This window comes from Pyrgilauda ruficollis, unplaced genomic scaffold (genome assembly GCF_017590135.1).
Source record: "Pyrgilauda ruficollis isolate IOZ18807 unplaced genomic scaffold, ASM1759013v1 scaffold33, whole genome shotgun sequence".
Classification (NCBI taxonomy): Eukaryota; Metazoa; Chordata; class Aves; order Passeriformes; family Passeridae; genus Pyrgilauda; species Pyrgilauda ruficollis.
Genome location: NW_024524711.1, coordinates 407,143 through 426,122, shown reverse-complemented (window position 1 = coordinate 426,122; position 18,980 = coordinate 407,143). Strand labels below are relative to the sequence as shown.

Genomic DNA, 18,980 nt, shown 5'->3' with positions numbered 1-18,980 from the left:
ATGGGATTGCAAGTTTCTCTGTCTTACAAAACAGTTAAGATCGCATTGGTGGGTAGTCTGTCGTGATGTTGATCACATATCTGCTTGCATCTAATGCCTCAAAACTGTTTGCCTGAAAAGCCCTTGGATGGAGTCCATTTGTTCTCCAGTTCAAATGGCACTACCCGGGAAAGCAATTCTACCATGTGCTGAGCAACGTCAGTGCCTGTTAACTCCAGTTTGAGTGAAGAGGCACTGCCCTTCTTAGGAGATGCAAGGTAGTATCAGCACAGATTCTAAAGCAGAAATTCAGTTCTTTGCAGAAGCTCTGCAAAGCTATCGTATAGTTTAATTCTTCATAATGGCACTCAGAATGGATTTGAAGGAGCTGATAGGCTTTTTGCTCTCTTGTCTGCAGAGGGCTGAATTACACCCCTGGTGAATATACACAGTAAAAAGGCAACTACACTGCCTCAGGAAATACACTATATTCCTTTGCTTTGACTAGTATAACTCAGTTTCAATTACTGATGAAAACGCTTTGATATTATGCTGATAAAAATTGTTGTACATTTTGCTCCCTTCCTATATTACACATTTGAGCTTCACTCTCATACTGTGATATAATGTGCAAACTGAAAAGTGAAAATGCAAAAATAGATGTAGTCCTGCAGACAAGAACAGGCCGCCCTCGTGGCACTGTGTGTGAGGGCCTGTGTGTTGGTGAGGCTCCTGAAGCAAAGCAATGAGTGGGTGGAGAAGCAGAATTAAAGGGATGGAAAACCAGTAATGGGGAAGAGATCTTGGCAGGAAGCAGGACTGGAAGAGGGTGTAGGGGCTGAGGAGGCACAGGTTTGATACTGATTATCTTTAAATCAGGTGAGCTAGCTAGCTTTTTCCTACAAAAGAAGTTCTGATTCTCAAGCCTAAATGCATGAGCTGATCTATACACAGCACAGAAATGTTTTAGAATTTATGTTTTGTAAAATACCATTGGTATGTTTTAAATATGTGTGGATATGGCCAATACCCAGAGCAAGGACCTCATGGATTTGTGATAATACCAATAGCAACCAAGCAAACACTAAGAGTAATTCAGAGATACTTTTTTAATAAGATTACTTCAAGTCATGTTTCCTAGAAAACCTCCTAGCTGAGATAGTAAAGGCAATCTAGTGGATATTTCTGAGTTTAGCCTACTATTCAATCTTTCAGTGATTCCTCATATTGTTGAAACATTTATAGAACTAGCCATTTTTATTTGTGAATTAAGAAAGATATGCATGCAAGTAGGTCAGATTTGGTGTTAGCATTTTACTGAGCTTTTCCTGTTAAGCCTGTAATTGGATGCAGGCCTTCACTGAAAGGATGAGGCTGTTATCTGCTACAAAGGAGGGGTTAGTCTCAAAAACTGATATCAGTAGAGCAGTACCTCTGGTGCCCAAGTAGAATCCACATTTCTATGTATTATGTGCTAAAAACCATAGCAGAGTCACTTCAAAAAAAGTGTAGTTATGAATCATTTCACCATTGATTTATATATTGCCTAATGAACAGTGCAAATTCCTATGTAGATATTTAGGTGCTAACGAGGTTTTATAATTAAAATATTAATATGACTATCAGATTGAGCTTCCACTGAAAGAAATCAGGTTTTGTTATACTAGAGCTTACCAAGAATTATGCCAGCACTGAGGACACAAGTTGTTTTGTGTCACAATATTTTAGGGTTTTATTAAAAGACTTTAAATTGCACTTCAATTTCTTGCCATGATCCATTGGCATTGGGAATTGTATTCTTAAGTAGCTCCAGACAGAAGAAGTCAGGCTGAATCACACATTCAGGTAAGCATGAAGCTGCAGCTGCCACTGGGATAAATGCCTAATTTTAGTGTCCTTGGACCCTAAATTTATTTGGTACATAATCTCCTTGTACTCTTATTTCACTAAGTACTTCTCCTGTCATTCTCATTTTGTTGGGCTTATGATTACTGAAGGTGTGTTATGTGTATTGGTGTCACACATCAACATAGAGAAAAGCTTGATCTGTGTCCTTCTCTCTGACAAGTTTTGGCCTTGAATGAAAGGACACTTATGTATAAATTGAAGTGCTGAAGCTTTCCTATAGTGCAGCCAAGAATTGCTGAGATGATCCATAGAGGAATAGGACCATTTTCTGTAGACTAAAAGCCTTACAGTTTGAGCAAAAGTTCGTTTGGGAGACCTTGCCTTGTTTAGCAAGAGTATATGGCACTGTGCAAGTGAGTGTCTCTCTGTACATGCTTTTATGAAAAGTATGCTAAACACTCCACTGTACAATATTGTCTTCAGTGAAGAGTGGAAGAATAACAGAATACCAGATATTAGTAATATTGTTTGTATTCTATGAGAAGGAACCCAGATACTACAAAGGTGAACTCAAAAGAAGTAGTATTATAGTCCAGAAAGAGGTCTACAGGTATTAAAGCCACTTCTCTCCCTACCTTGAGGAAAAAATTCTCCTTACAAGTCCTTTGCTTTTACTTTATTGCAGTCAGGGCTCTGTTGTTTCAAGACTACATGCTGTGTATGACCTTGTGGAAATTTTGCAGAACTGGCTTGCCAGAGACACAAGCATTGAGAGTAGACACAAAACATGTATCACACCAGCTTTCTGTTAGAAACCTTCCTAACTAGACTTCTTTTCCTTTGTAGTAATAGGCTGTTTGGTCCTGTCTTTTCCCTCAGCTTATTGTCTCCTTCCCCATGGTTTCTCAACCTTTGCTTCATTCAATACCTGTCCTTCTTATGTTCCCAGTTTCTGCCCTTGACTTTACCCCTACCATTGCAAGTATCAGAGTTTCTCAATAGCTGTCATTAAACTGACCCCTTTGTTTATTATAGCTTTTCTCTTTCCCCTGTATCTCTATTTACAGTGTAAGCACTTCAGGATAAGGACTATCTGCTTGGGTTTGTAGAGAGTCTAACACAATGGATCACAGTTGTGGGACACCATAATTATTAGTTAGGATAGTAAGTCTCCAATTATTAGTCCTCCCCAACAATGTTTCCTTCATTGGAAGGAAATTAGAAAAAGAGCTATTTTCTATGTTATTTTGATTTATCATAAAGCTGTCTTTTGTTTTTTCGTTGGTTTTTAAGTTTGAAATTAAATTTGTTGGCACAGCAGGTGTTGTAAATAATTTTGTAAACTGCCTAGGGCTGTCTACATCATAAACTATTGCTGAATTATCAGATTATGAAAATAGACAACTCAAATGAGAAAGTGCTTAGAGATAAGTAAAATGTGAATTCTTCTGCCAATTGTTTTTTGTTTTGTTTTTTCTTCTTCTTTTTCTGTTTCATAGCACGAATTATCAAAACAAAACAGTGGTGTGAAATGCTTCCATGTTTAGAAGGAGAAGGCTGTGATTTGCTAATCAATAAATCAGGCTGGACCTGTACACAACCAGGAGGACGGATAAAAACAACCACGGTAGGTGACTTCTCTGTTCTATACTTCTTCAATTTCTTATTCACTTTGGTTTGTTGAAAAACAAGTGAGATTTTTAATTGTTTTTCAGCACTTTTATGTAAAGTTTATTGCCTCATAATTAATCTGTGTGCCCAAGCGTGCATGCTGAAATACACAGTAATATTATCACAAAGTACAACACTGGAAAAGATAACAAAGGAAAATGTATAATTCCCATGGTTACTAAGAGTAGATATTGTGTCAAGGTTTTCTTGTAAGACCAGTGGCTTAACTAACATTTGTATCCAGCCTGAAGACAGTATCTTATGGTTTCAACGTATACAAACTTCTACTGCCTTAGTGTTGGGTGAAAAACTCAATGTGTGGTCTAATGGGGTGAAACTAAAGCTTTCTCTGGGAGTTCCGAGGAAAATATTTTTGCAATTCAAGCTATACTGGAAAAACAAGTTGTTCAGACAGGTCTTTGGTTTTCAGTGAGATCTACAGAAAATATAGCAAAAGAGCCCTTTTCCCAGCTTGCTTTGGCCCTGGTTTGCTGATAAATCCTCAGCTCTTTGATTAGGTATCTTGGGGCATATGCTTGTGGTGAAGCTGAAAGTATATATGACTGTAATAGTTTCTAGGGCCTATAATGTATCAAACAGATTTCTAGAAAATATTCTCAAATGCCAGTAATTCTTTGACTTAATAAATGGAAAAAATCTGAAGAGATATAATAGAGCAATTTTCTGCTAACTTGCTAGGCCTCTTGAAATTATTTCCCCTCCTTATAATCTTTTTTTAGATTTACAGGGAGCTTGAGTGTAATTTAAATAAGTGAAATTTCAAGAATATTTAGTCTTAAAAGTACTTATCACTGAGGACTAAATTAATGCCCATCATCCCCTGCACAATTTCTCTGTCTGAGCAGGAGACAGACAGCAGTATAAAAACGTTTATTGTTTTAGAATGCCTGTATTTAAAAAATTGACATTATTTCACTTTTTTTAAAAAAGGAGATTTGGTAATGCTTTATAAGATACCTACAAAACAAATTTTATGTCTTGTGATTACTGTTTTAATGCTTCAGTATTTACCAGATATAATATTCCTTATGAACAGGGCTATAAAACTTAACTCGTCTCTGAGGTCTTACTTAAATATAGTTTGCCTTTAGGTCTTTTGCATTCAAGCTATGTAAATCTTTTGCATTCAAATTATGTAAGAGTGGCATAGGAAAAAAAAACAACCAAACAGAAAACAAGGGAAGGAGAAAGTTTTTTAAACATTAATGCCAACATTCAAGGGCAAGGAGATCTAATACCATGAGTTTGTCATAATTGGAATATAGTCTTAAATCTTGTTAATTCAGGGGTATTTTCTGTATCTGAGGTAAACGGAAAACCCTTGTACTGTGACACATTGCCAGCTGTCATTTTAGCTCTTTATTTGATATTTAATGCTAATGGCATGACTGAGTAATGCAAAGTAAGCAGAGGATCTATCCTTCAGTTTCTGTCTTTAATGAAGTGATTCAGATATGCTTTTAGATAAAATAGCAGAAGCCTGATTCTGAACTCTTACTTGTCTCTATAGCTCTTTAATGCTATTGACATGAATGGAATGACTCATGAATTTGATTAATGTAAATGAAATCATAATCATGCCCCATCAGTAAAATTAAGACCATGGCAAGTGTAATATTGTAAAACAGACTGTCCCCACACAGATACATCATTGTCATTGGTAAGGAAAGATTTTGCCAGAGAGACAACTGTAGAACAGCTCTGAGCATAAGCCCTCATCTAACATCAAGCAGTCTTCAACAGTTGGTATCACACATGCAGACGCACAACAAACACGCAGTACTTTCCAGTCAAGCCAGACTAGCAACTCAGAATGCTTACAGAAGCTCTGAATGCAGAAGGGAAAGACGGGAAAAAAAGACAAGAAGAAAAACAAATACAAAACCCTGAAATAAATTCTTGCCATAATACATTATTAGTAAAATAATAAGATTTTTTAAAGAAAATGTTCTTTAGCTACTTGATTGAAGAGTAACCTTTGGACCATGGTAGTAGATTTAGAAACTGTGTTGTAAGATGACTCCATGAAATTCATGACTGTAATTGAAAGAAAGAAAAAAATTCCAACAGAAACACTAAGAGGCATTATTTACTGTGGCAATATTCTCAGATCAACAGCTGCTAATGCAGTAACTGCTCTTTCTGCTCCTAACCAGCACACGAGTTGCCATGCACTATCATGCCACCATGGTATTGAAGTGTACTAGGAAGGACTTCTGGCTGAGAAGGGCCAGAAAAATGACCACAAGATAATACGGGGAAAAAATGTCCAGACATACTGAATTAGTTACTGCACCTGTTCTGAAGTAGATATAATTTTTGACCACATCTCCAGCAACAGCCAGATTAGGTCCTTCATTTTTTTAACTGTCAATTTTGTTAAAACACATTCATTAATCTAATATCAGCAGCACTTTCCTGCTGATATAGCTTGCATCCTAAAGATATTTTTGGCAGTAGGTCTTGAGTTATCATACTGATAGTAGAACATATAGCAGAGATATCACTGATAAATGCTGACAATAATTTGTCACCCATACTAAAGTCAGAACCGTGTTGAACTCTGATGGTCTGAGACCAGCTGTTGTGATAATACCAGCTTTTCACATTGATTCCAGGAGGTTTTGTAAAAACGCAATTTTTAAGTACTGGGTTTAGAAGCAGCATGTGGGAAGTTAGGGCTTGTAGAGATCTTATAGATGGCATGAGCTCCCTTTTAAAAGAGAATACACTTTAGGACTCATAGTTAAATATGGTTCTTAAAAAGAAAAGAAGAAAGAGGATTTGTTTTCTGTAGATGAGTTAAGCATTTAGTATTCTTTCTATGAAAATTCCAAGCAAACAGCAAGTGAACATATCCGTTGCTGCAAAACAAAACTGCAATTTCTGTAAAATATTTGGAAAGGGCTGCTGCTTTTTACTTTATATTTTGTGTCAAAATTGTTTACACATTCTATGCAGAGCCAGATTTTTCAACTGGCTGGCACTTTTTGTGATCGCCTCTGGAAATAATGCAACCAAATCAGAATTCTCTCTTCACATGAGTAGCAGTGTTCTATATCCATTTTGTGCTCACTTTGCAAAGCTATAAATGACTACACAAGGTGCAAGGCAAAGGAAAATCAGACTCAAAGTGTACTCTAAATGGATCTGGATGTCACTTCTGCCCTGTTGTTCTTTCTACAAGGTGTGAATGAACCAAAGATTTTTCATCTGCTAAGAGGCTTTTAGAATTGAGGACTGTCTGGGCTAACTGCCAATCTGTGTATTAAGAGGCTGACTGTCAATACAAGGAAACAACATGGCAACTTGCAAAAGAAGATAGCAAGGGAATACTACACAATTGTTAGCAATTTTAACATACTAAGTGCTTTCATATAACAAATGTCCTTACAGTCACTTTAAAATCTCCTGCCCTTAAAAATTTCTTCTCCTTTTGCTATCTTCATTACTTTCCCAATAAATTATTAAAATTATGCTATATGATTTTTAAAAATATTTTATAGTTTTAATAGTGCCAGAAGATATGCCTTTTTTTATTTTTTAAATAAGTTGCTGAAGGGCCTTTCCATGTTATATTTCAAGTGTAAAACCCTCGTGTATAGATGAGAAGATGCACAATGTATTGTTTTTACAGGGGAAATTAATTTTTAGCACCCAAGTGTAGATATGTTGTCAATGATCCATCACTACCTAATTGTTACTTAATTAATTCCTTCTTCTACATAATGCGATTTCAATGCACGGAGCTTAACAGAACATTCATGCGCCAGTTCCTAAGCAGCTAACCTTTTAAACCTTTGTGATTTTACTGCTAAATTAGCTGAAGTGGGAAATTAAGGAATATGGAGAAGCTAAGAGAGAGCTCACAGTGGATAAAAGGTGTAATTACTCTGACATGGAGCTCAGTGCTTAGCTAGTAAATTTACTAAGGATCTAGCTCCACCAAGGGACCTGACTTTCTTAATGGAGTTTACTTACACACAGAGCAACTTATCATTAATATAAATGCCTCACCATTAATATAAATGACATGCTGGCTGGTTTGGAAAGGCAATTTTTTCCTTACCCTGAAAAATACAATGCGTATTTTTATTGGCTGTAATTTAAATAATAATTTTTTTCAGCAGAGCTTTATCATATATATATATGATTAAGGTAACTCAGATAAAATACACTGGTATGATTTTCAGCACTGACTTATAAGCAATGTGTTTTCACTCATACCATTACATTCAGGTAAAAAGAAATATATATATATATATATATGTATACACATAAATATACATATGTATATATATATATGTTACATATTTGTAACATACTTGAGAATTTACTTTTTTTTAGACTCAAGATCAGCTGGAAATATCCTGAGGCCATGGTCTAGTGGTCTGAGCTTGGGAACTGGGAGCCAGAAACTCCTGAGCTCTAATCCTGGCTCTGACAGTGACTCCCTCTGTGGCCTTGGGTAAGTCACTGAACCTCTCTGCCTCAGTTTCCCCAGCAGTAGAAATAAGATTTACAGTTCTTAGCCCATAGGTCAGTGAATTTGGGAGTCCTGACTTAACATTTTAAGACGTTGATCAATTCAGATTAACTTAGAAATAAAAATTCTGTTATGTATAAATGTCCTTATTGGTAATATTCCTGCTGTTGTTAGGTATTCACATAACACTGGTATTCCTGTATTTAGCCTTGCCTGCATTCCAGCTCTGAGTCTTTCTAAATGTGCATTTCACATCTCCACAACTCAGCTGATTTCATTTGGTTAAGCTGGTTTTGGAAGTATTTTGACATCCTGCCAGTTCTAGTTCTGTGTCATTCCAGGACACACTACCTACCAAAACAAACTTTCAGGCAGCACCAGATTAGACCAGTGAAATGTTGCATGCATGCCATGCCAAATTAATTTTCACCCTTGCCCTTTGTCAGAAGTGGTCAACTTATGAAACAGATACAATAATACCAATTCTTTACATGTCATAGCTTGTGCTTTGATGTCCACTCTATTGGTCTGTCAGCAATTCATCTACTAAGCTCCTTCACTGTCCAAATTGTATCAGGAACACTACATGTGGACCAAGATTACAGAGGACACTTTTCAGGGGGCTGGTTTATCCCCTCACTCCAGTCCAAGTATTAGCTTTTAGAAATAAGAAGGAAATTAGGATCCTGAATTTTTCATTGTTTATAGTCAGCTGCTGAAGAATCGGTATCTTTGGCTGTATTTAACCTATGGAACTTGCTTTGCTTCAAAGCCCACAAGCTTACACAATTTGAGTCCCTATGTCTTCTCTGTCTTTTCTTTTTCTGTGTGTCCCTCTTTGTGATGGCATGCCCACCACTGTCTTGTGAGAGATCTTAACAGCAGCAGAAAGGGCTCTCACAAATATCCTTTTGTGGTGAAATACATCATTAACTATTTTGGGTCATGCTCACATATAGTCACTCTTAATTTCTAGTTGGTTGTCTGGAAATCTGGTTTAAGAAAACCTCTGTCTTGATTTCCACAAAGAATAATTTGCATTCTTAAGTCCCTCTGACAGCCAGTTTTGTGAGCTCTGAGACCATTGCTTCACCAAGAATTATGCATCACAAAGTCCTTTAAAACTAACTCAGGTCTCAGGTAGTGTGCTTCTGAAATTGATATTTGATTAAGATTTTCCGAGACCACACCACATAACAGGAAGTTAGCCTGAAATATCTTTCGTACGTTAAAACATTGATGTGTTCTACTTTTCCTATATACACACCAAACTGAGAAAGGGTAGAACACAAACACTTTCTGCAGAATAATTTTGGCAGATCTTGCTGAGATCAGAAAGTCATGATATCTGCATCTGTGACTGTACATATGAACTGGCAGATCTAGGTTACTTTTAATTAGCATCTTGTTCTAATGTAACAGCATATCTATAGAATCAGTCTTAGTCATTGTGCAGTGCTTTAACTGAGCCTTTTAATAGTTTTGTATTAATTTGGTGTTTTTCTCAGTAGTATTAACATAAATTATGAGAGAAAATACCAGTTCTTTACATGTTATAGCCATGTGCCTCAATGACCACTCTATAGATGTGTGCTACAAGGCCTAGATTCAATCTATGTATTTCCATGGCTTACAAGATATTTTAATGCTTACTCTCATTGTTTACAAAAGGTATCCCAATCTGTAAATGCATCATCATTGACAGTGTTGGAAATAGATTCTTTTCTGTTAATTTCCAAGAAAGGTAGTATGGGAGCTGGATGTTGTAATTCTCAGAAAAAGTTAAATATCATGTTTCTAATTCTTGTGTTAGAGAAGAATAGTCCCTTTAGACAATTTACAAGCAGAGTGGTAGGACGACCTTTATAGCCCTATGTCTTAGGGACTATATGCACAGAGAAATCTAAATAGAAATAAAATCCTCATGAAGCTGAAGCATCTCATGAAGGGGCCGTACTATTCCTTCAAAATAAACAGGTTTTCTTGCAGGTTAGTAATGCTTCAGCTAGTACAGTCTCTTCAAAGCTGTGCACTTCTTTGTCATACCAATGTGTTGAAACCTGCACATTCTATTTTCCATTATCCTCATCAAAATACACTTCTTCACATCAAATAAGTAATGTTCAAGTCATAAGCCAAAATGCTAGCAAAGATTTTGTGATTTTTGTAGACTTTAGGTTGAAAGGAGCTGTCAGATACTTAAAGAACCATCTTAAAGAGATTAGCTGCCTCCCTCTGTCATGAATGCTGAATACTGGTTCTATTGATATTCACTGATCCACACTGCTTGAAAAGAGACCAAAATTTATGCCAAAAATAACTTGTAGTAAAATGGCATGCAAAGTGAAATCATAATTTGTTAACATCTGAAATAAATCCTTGGAAGAAATTAGGTAAACACAAGTTTTGTTCTTCACTTTTAAATGTGTATTTTCAGATTATAATGAATTATAGTATACTGATTTCTTTTGTCTTTTTAAAGTTACAGAAAATACGAATGCTCACTTCTGCATGGGCTATTTCAAAGATATTGCAATTACTGTGCAAATAAATATACAGAATTTTTAGAGAGATAAGAATTCTAGACATATATTTGCGTTCGTGTCTCCTGTTGCTTAACTCATATTCATATTGGGTTTTCTAGCATTCAGTCCAATTTTGCTATGCTAACTTAGAGACAGGCCAGCTTTAGATTCAGTGAGGTAAATCTAGTTTCTGATTAACGCTTATGAACTTTGGCTTTTCTTTGTTATATAGATTAATCTATATTTGAAAGCAGTTACTGCACTGTAAATTGAGCTACATTTTGATCCGTTTGAGGTCTGAACTGTCAGTTCAGCAAGTAAACAAAAGCTGTTTCTACCCAAGGCAATAATAATAATTTTCAATCATCTATTTCATAGGTTTGAGCCAACACCAAGCAAAACCTTTGGGCTTTTTTTTTCCCCTATACTTTGAAACCAGAAGTCTGAAAAGTAAATATAACTACATCTGTAACTTGGCAAGTTCATTGACTACTATATCATAGTATGAATGCACACAATAAATTGTGAATGTCTAAGAGTATTCAAGTGTTCAAAGGCTTTAAAAGCTGCATTTTGAGGAATGTCTAAATTGTTAAATTGGTCCTGATAAACAGCAAATACTTTCATTTGAAATTCTTTATAATTTTCCAGGATACCAGTAAAAATTATGTTTTTATATGGCTAGGATTCTCTTTCATCTTCCCAAAACCAAAAAAAAAAAAAAAAGAATCGTATATTTAAAAATGCCAGGCTCAGGGTATAGAAAAATTCACACCTATATTGGATGGTTCAGGTATCTGCCAGGAAAATTTGTAGGCCGATGAAAGAGTGCGTATGAAGACCGTGATACTAGATTTTTTTATTATTGTTTAACACCCTGGTCACCATTTGCATTTAAATAAACCTTTCCAAATACTGAAATAGCAACTGGTCTAAGAAGTAAATGTTTTAAGAATTAGCACTGAGATAGACTAAAAGCATCAGATAAACCAAATTCCTATTAGTAATGGTAATATTTGAGCTTTTTGTGTTTTGACAATTCTAAGCAAAACAGACATTCTAACTGTGATTTAGTTTCCCCAACTTATCATTTTAGTGCATTCAAGTACTTAAGAGTATTGATGGCACCTTGCACAGAGTGAACATCTGTAACATAGAACCTATAGACCAGTGCCCGTGTGGGACGTCAGCTGGAAGTCAGGCAGAAGGTGCTGGTTCACTTATTGTCTGTGTTAAGCAACTAAATCTCATTCTTCATCTGCTAGATCAGATAATTTGATACAGTGCTATCTGCTCCTACCATATATGCTTCATGATAGATTGATATTGTCTGAAGCTACTGATTTCTTGCATGAATATGGGAAAAATCAATTTTCATTTAATAAGTGACTGCAAAGAGAGACTATCTGAGGAAACAAACCTGGAGATTACTTGTGCAATTTCTTGCACTAAGTAGCACAATACACTGTAAGAAGGGATTCATAGATGTTGAGTGCCATATGGTTGAACTGAAGGGGACTACAGGATACATTGTACATGTGGAAGAAATATAAATTTGGTAATGCAAACAAGGAAGAAACCTGGAACGACTAACCCAGAACTTGGTATATAGTTTAAAACATCTTTTTTGTGGGCATGTAATGTAAATTTATGAAGGCTGAAAACTTGTTTGTGATACCAACACCAAGAATTTAAAATGCTAAAATTCTTACACACCCATTTTGCACAATGAAAATGTTCATGACACAAGTGTTAGAAATTGTTGCACATGTATATCAATTTTGGAACATTTCCATTTTCTAAGAATAGCCACAAAGATTTCTGTTAAATCGTGCAAAGCAAGCTAGAATTCTTGGACTGAAAAAACCAAGCAGTGAATAAAGAAAATGAAAACGGTGTTTTAGCTCTGGGATTTTTATAATAACATTTGACACATTATTTCTTAAAACCATACTTGAAAATTAATTCAGAAAGGCCTGTCATATTGAAAACTGTCATTTCAACAAGATACTGATGAAGGACCTGTGAACAGTGCATAATAACACTTAACAGGAGTGTATTGATCTAGGTCGAGGTGGCCCAGGCAGTGACAGACTTGTGAAAAGTCTAACAGTATTTTATTAAGAATGGTTTCAAAAGCATAAAAGGTATTAAGCTGTTAAGTGTTATTGAAAATCTGTGAAAGGTAGACACATACCAGACATTTCTGGTTTTCAGTATTCCCCTGCTATATTTTCATTGACAATAGATTGGAATAGAAATAGTCAGTAACATTATGTCTGCACATAAGTTTCTTTACCTTGGGGACAGACCTTAAGGATAAAGTTGCCAGTTTTTTGTTCTACTTAGTTCCTGCCCATGAGGTTTTGTTTTCAGCTGCTCCTCCTGGCCATTTGCATATGAGCATGCAGAGGTATGCATAATGACAATTCAGTTTAGATTGTCATAGGAAAGTAATAGCCCAAAGCTCTGGCTATTCCTGTTTTTCATTAGATCTTATCAATCTTATTACATGGATGAGACAAGAGGCTGTAAGTGAATAAAACTGGCTGATCCTTGATCCAAATAAAGTCAGGCAAGGGTGGGACAGTAAAATCAATCAGCCACATATACCACAAGACCTTTTCTTTCAACTGACAGTGCAGCTTTATGGTACTCTAAACCAATCTAAAGCCAGACTGTCCCATTCCTATTCTCCCACCTCACTCTGTATATGTCTGACCTCTGTTTTGGTCAGGCACTAAGTGCTTGTGGAAGTGTCTGGGATGCCAAAATAGGCATTGCTTTTTGCCAGGTTAGTTTTCAGCCACGTCAGTTTCTGATTGCAATATTGCAAATTAAATTATTCTAGGCCAAAATCTATGGAGTCTGTCTGTCTTTATTACATAGTTCCAATGCCTTTGGGCCATCAACAATTGCTGATGGATACCTAGTTAGATTTTTCAGCCAACACTGCTATTCTTCCCCATTTGCACTTACCAAAGAGTTCCAAAGTTGCCTCTGAAGTAAAGACAATGTGCGTGAAATTCATCACTCATGTAAAATACACCAGTGTACCCCTACATGAAGGGGATAAGATGTTTTAAAGTCCATGTCCTAATCTGTGGAGGATATTGTACTTTTCTGGACCAGGGCTTTTAAAGGTAGCATCTCTATTTTCTAATGCATTTACTTTTTTCTTTTTTTTTTTTTAATTTATTTTCTCTTTTATTCTTTTCCTTTTCCTTCCTACTGCTTTTCCATTTTCTCCATGAAGTCCTGAGAATTTTCCCTTACAGAACAATTCTTAGAATTGTTCTAGCCACAAAAGAATGAGACATTTTGTGGAAAGACTGATATTTAGTTCTTGTAATAGTAGAGGCAGCATGGGAAAGATCAGGTACAAGCCCCTATTACTCTATTTTTCACAAGGGCATGAGCAGATGTGGCCAACTTTACTATCCAGCCAGAACAGTGGGTACCTATCCAGACCTCCACCAGGACACTGAAATTTCTGTCCCAAGTGGCTTTGCAGTCAGATTAGGAGCATCCAGAAGAATATTAAATCTCTTCAAACTGTTTTTTATCCCATGTCAATATAAAATTGTACCTATGTTTCACAGAGAGAGGTCTGTATGCTCAGTTCTTTCCCCTGATGAGTGTCAACTATTGAGCTTGAACAATATATTCTCAGTTCTCCATGCAACTTCAGATTTGCTGCACAGTGCTTTAGTTTTTGAAAAGGGACTGATAAAATGTTCTGATTTGAGATATTTGCCTGGTGATCATGGCATTTCCCTGGAATGCAGGAATAGGAGATTCAATCACCCTTGTCATAAATAGGTCTAGATGCATCCCAGATGATTGATCTACCTACTAGACTGATATGCAAATTATGGATTGTCCTATTGTCATCACCCTTGCTTGAGGTACTGCCAGGTCTTCCCTGATTGATCCTGGTGGTTTAGCCAGACTTTATATTCTTGTCTGCCTAAACCTGGAAAATAGTAGAGGGGCCTCAGTTTAGAATGTGAATATTTAGTACTGGCTTCAGAGAGATCTAATAAACATAAATTCTAAAAGACATGCAAATTTAAAGATTGAATTTGGAAGGTTTAGGTGCTTATCATGTAACCTTTTAGGTGGCTTGCCTTTTCCTTTCATGTTACTTGCTAAGTGATCATGGAGATCATTGCAGAATTTTCTACTGACTTTTGAAATTTTTTCATAGTAAGTTGCTGTCTGTAGAAAAATAAGAACTTGGAGCCATTAGGGAATCTGAACAGTGGCTGTGGATATCTTGGCTATTGCAGGCAATACCGAGGATCAGATTTACCCATGTAGTGCTGCAGTAAACAGGTTCAGTGGAGGCTGGGGGAGTGATGAAAAATGTGTTTGACGGAGGAAGCTTCCAAACATTTAAGTTTGATGTCTAGCTTTATTTTTATAGTCACATTTTATGTCTTTATTTTTAAATCAAATCATCCCGTTACTCTCTTTCCAGAAGACAATTTGACATGGAGAGCAGCAATGTTTTTGCCTCCATTTCATTAAGTGCATACTTGCACTTAATCATCTGATTTTCAGTTGGCTTTGTTATGTTAAATATCATACCTTTCATCTTCGTTTTTCCTTTGTGAACTGCTGTTTTCTCTTTTGTCTTATTCTTGATGTAACTAACCCTGCTGAAATCAATGGTATGACTTGAAGAATAAATGCGTGTTTATATAATAATGTTGGGTAGAAGGTGCTCTGATTGCAGTGTGAATGCTTTCTCAAATGTCTGTGTTTCATCAGTAATCTCTTAGTCCTTCTTAATAAATGATAAAAAATTATAAGACCACTGGCAGATGTTTAAAATCAAATCAAGGATTCTTTGGTAGCATACTATGCAGCTGTTCTGCTCAAGCAAGTGTGAAAATGTCTCAACCTGCATTGCTGAAATAGTCACACTCTTCTCATTGTGTTGTCATCAGGCTCTTATGAGAGCAATGTATATACTTAGTAATGTAGAAATTCACTCACATTCTATCCCCTAGAAGTAATATTTTATTTTTCATTCAGGAACATCAAAATTGAACTGGGTCAAAACATCCTCTTACAGTGTGTTTTGTGCCAAGCTTTTATTTGTTTTTGATTCAACATATGAAATAAAATTCTAACACTAACAAAAGAATAGTTGCCTTTTTAGTGGTGAACTTGAAGGAAATAAAGGGTACTGACAAAATCACATTCTCTGCAATATAAACATTTTAGTGAAAGCCAGAAATGCATGATTTTATAATACATTTTTATTTTAAATGCTTCAAATTAATGAATTTTAAAATGAAACAAATTTTGAAGCATCTCCCAAAGTGTTGCAGATGTTGTTGACAAAGCAGTCTGTATTTGAGTACTATTCCTGTTGAAATATACAGTACTGAGTGTATTTGTCAGCTCTTTACAAAATTATTGAAGTACAGGGAATTTTCATAGACATAACACAATATTTTAAAGGAAAATGAAAAATATCATACACAAAACATCTGCCATATAAATGTCTGTATTCATGCAGACTTCTGCCATGAAACTGAACATTGCATAAAAATTTGGCACCACAGTTTAGAACAGTATTGTAGCTAGGTTGTAAAGCGTGAAATATCTGCACAGCAGGGTTTATATGGCTTTTCAAGGAAATCTTCATTACAGTATTATTCAGGTTAATGAAAATCTGAAGAAAACAAAAAAAACTCCAAACAAAAAATAAGAAAAAAAAAAAAAAAAACAAAAAAAAATCCAAACAAAAAATAAGAAAAAAATAGAAAAACAAATAAATAAAAAAAAACCTCCCCAAAAATAAACAGAAACCAACCAACCAACCAAAAAAATCCCAAAAAACGAACCAACAAAAAAAAAAACCCAAAAAAAAAAAAAAACCCCGAACAAAAAAAAAAAAAAAAAAAAAGAAAAACAAATAAATAAAAAAAAACCTCCCCAAAAATAAACAGAAACCAACCAACCAACCAAAAAATCCCAAAAAACGAACCAACCAAAAAAATCCCAAAAAACGAACCAACAAAAAAAAAAACCCAAAAAAACAAAAAAAGCCCGAACAAACAAAAAAAAAAACCAAAAAAAAAAAACCCAAAAACCGAGTCACACTTATTTGCGTGCCAGGGAAATTAAGGATAACAGAAGGGCTTCTGGAAATATGTTGCAAGTAAGAGAAAGACCAGGGATAAATGTGGGCCCTCTCCAGAAGGAAAAGAGGGACCTTACTACCCTGTAAAAAGACAGTGCTGAGTTTCTCAATGACGTCTATACCTCATTTTCAACAGCAAGTGCTCCAGTCACGCCGCCCAGTTTGAAAAAGGCAAATGCAAGGACTGGGAGAATGAAGGCCCTCTGTAAGAGAGGGTTGGGTCCAATAACATCTAAGGAACCTGAATGTGCACAAGTCCATGAAACCTGATTAGATTTGTCCATGTGTCCTGAGGGAGCTGACAGACAAAGCTGTTAAGCCACTATCCATCATTGTTGAAAAAATTGCAGCAGTCAGGTGAAGTCCCTGATGATCGTAAAAGGGAAGTATAAGCCCAAATTTTAAAAAGGGAAAAGCAGAAGACCTGAAGAACTACAGAGCAGTCAGTCTCACCTCTGTGCCTGGCAAGATCATGGAGCAGATCCTCCTGGCAACTGCTGAGGCGCATGGAAGACAAAGAGGGATTGGTAAGAGCCAACATGGCTTTACAAAGGAGAAATCATGCCTGCCAGACTTGGTGACCTTCTATGACAGGGCTGCAGCACTGGGGGATAGGGGCAGAACAACTGACATCGTCTACCTGGACTTATGCAAAGGTTTTGACACTGTCCCATTTGACATCCTTGTCTCCAAACTGGAGAGACGTGGATTTGGTGGATGGACCTTGCAGTGGATAAAGAACTGGCTGGAGGGCTGCACGCCGAGAGTTGTGGCCAGGGGCTCATTGTCCACGTGTCGAGTGGTGCCCCTCAGGGGTCACTGCTGCAGCCAACGCTGTTCAACACCTTTGTTGGTGATGTGGACAGTGGGATCAAGTGCACCCTCAGCAAATTTGCTGCTGACACCAAGCTCTGTGGGGCAGTCAACACACTGGAGGGAGGGGATTATGCCATCCAGAGGGACCTGGACGGGCTTGAGAAGTGGGCTTGTGTAAAGGTCATGAAGGTCAACAAAGCAAAGTGCAAGGTCCTACGCCTGGGTTGTGGCAATCTTAGCCACAAACACAGTCTGGGTGAAGGAGTGATTGGGAGCAGGCCTGCGGAGAAAGAATTGGGGGTGTTGGTTGATTAGAAACTCAAGATGAGCCAGCAATGTGCGCTTGCAGCCTGGAAAGCCAATCTGGTCTGCATCAGAAGGAGCATGGCCAGCAGGTCAAAGGAGGTGATTGTTCCCCCATGCTCTGCTCTTGTGAGACACCACCTGAGTTACTGCCTGCAGCTCTGGTGTCCCCAACATAAGAACTGTTGTAGCAAGTCCAGAGGAGGGGCACAAAACTGATAAGAGGACTGAAGCACCTCTCTTACAAAGTCAGGCTGAGAAAGCTGAGGCTGTTCAGGCTGGAGAAGGTTGTGTGGATACCTCATAGGATCTGTCCAGTATTAGAAAGGGGCCTGCCAGGAAACTGGAAAGGGACTGTACATCGGGAACTGTAGTAACAGGACAGAGAGTAAGTTGGTACAAATTGAAAGAGGGGAAATTTAGGTTAGATGTTAGGAAAAATTTTTTAGTGTGACGGTTGTTAGACACTGGAACAGGTTGCCCAGGGAGGTTGTGGATGCCCCAACCCCAGCTGGGGCAGTGGTCAAGGCCAGAATGATAAAGCCTTGATCAGCATGGTCGAGTGGGATGGGTCCACATGACAGGGGCATTTGGGATTAAATGATCCTTAAGGTCCATTTCAACCCTTTAGCAGTCTAATTCTATCACCCACAGATGGAAATGCTGATAGTTTGAGAAAGATTAGTAAACCTTGTGATCAAAAACCAAGTCAGGAGTGCTAAGTAATAAAGTTAGTGTGTTATTGCTGATGTTTTCAGACAGATTTTTATTGATTGATTTTGTACATATCACATGTTTTTAAAGTCTGAGGTTGTTACAGCTTTGCTGGCAAAATGCTACACTGGAAAGATATAACAGAGCTCACAAGAATTCTATAAATAATTCAGTAATTCCTTCTATTTTTGGGCTTTCCTTTTCCTTTTTTTTTTTACTTATTTTGTTTTGTTTTTAATGAGGCCTTGATTCAGACACAGCTCCACTCACAAATCATGTACATGTTGTGAAAGTTTTGCTAGTATCAACAAGACTGAAGACATACTGTACTATATTGACTACAGCATCAAGTATGAATTCTTAGTACGTTTTAAATTGTCAGCATGTTGTATTAAAAACATTGCATTTAATTCTCTGTCCATTAGTTTAAGAATAGTCCACTAATTCATATTCAGAG

At 36.8% G+C, this 18,980-nt stretch overlaps 1 protein-coding gene across 1 annotated transcript in view; it reads left to right on the top strand.

Annotated features, from left to right (window-relative positions):
• Nucleotides 1–18,980, top strand: part of TAFA5 (TAFA chemokine like family member 5) — a 286,304-nt gene that overhangs the window by 208,419 nt on the left and 58,905 nt on the right. The window contains exon 3 of the mRNA XM_041474647.1: nucleotides 3,327–3,454. Within this exon, the coding sequence (XP_041330581.1) occupies nucleotides 3,327–3,454 (128 nt within the window). The remainder of the gene's footprint in view (nucleotides 1–3,326; nucleotides 3,455–18,980) is intronic.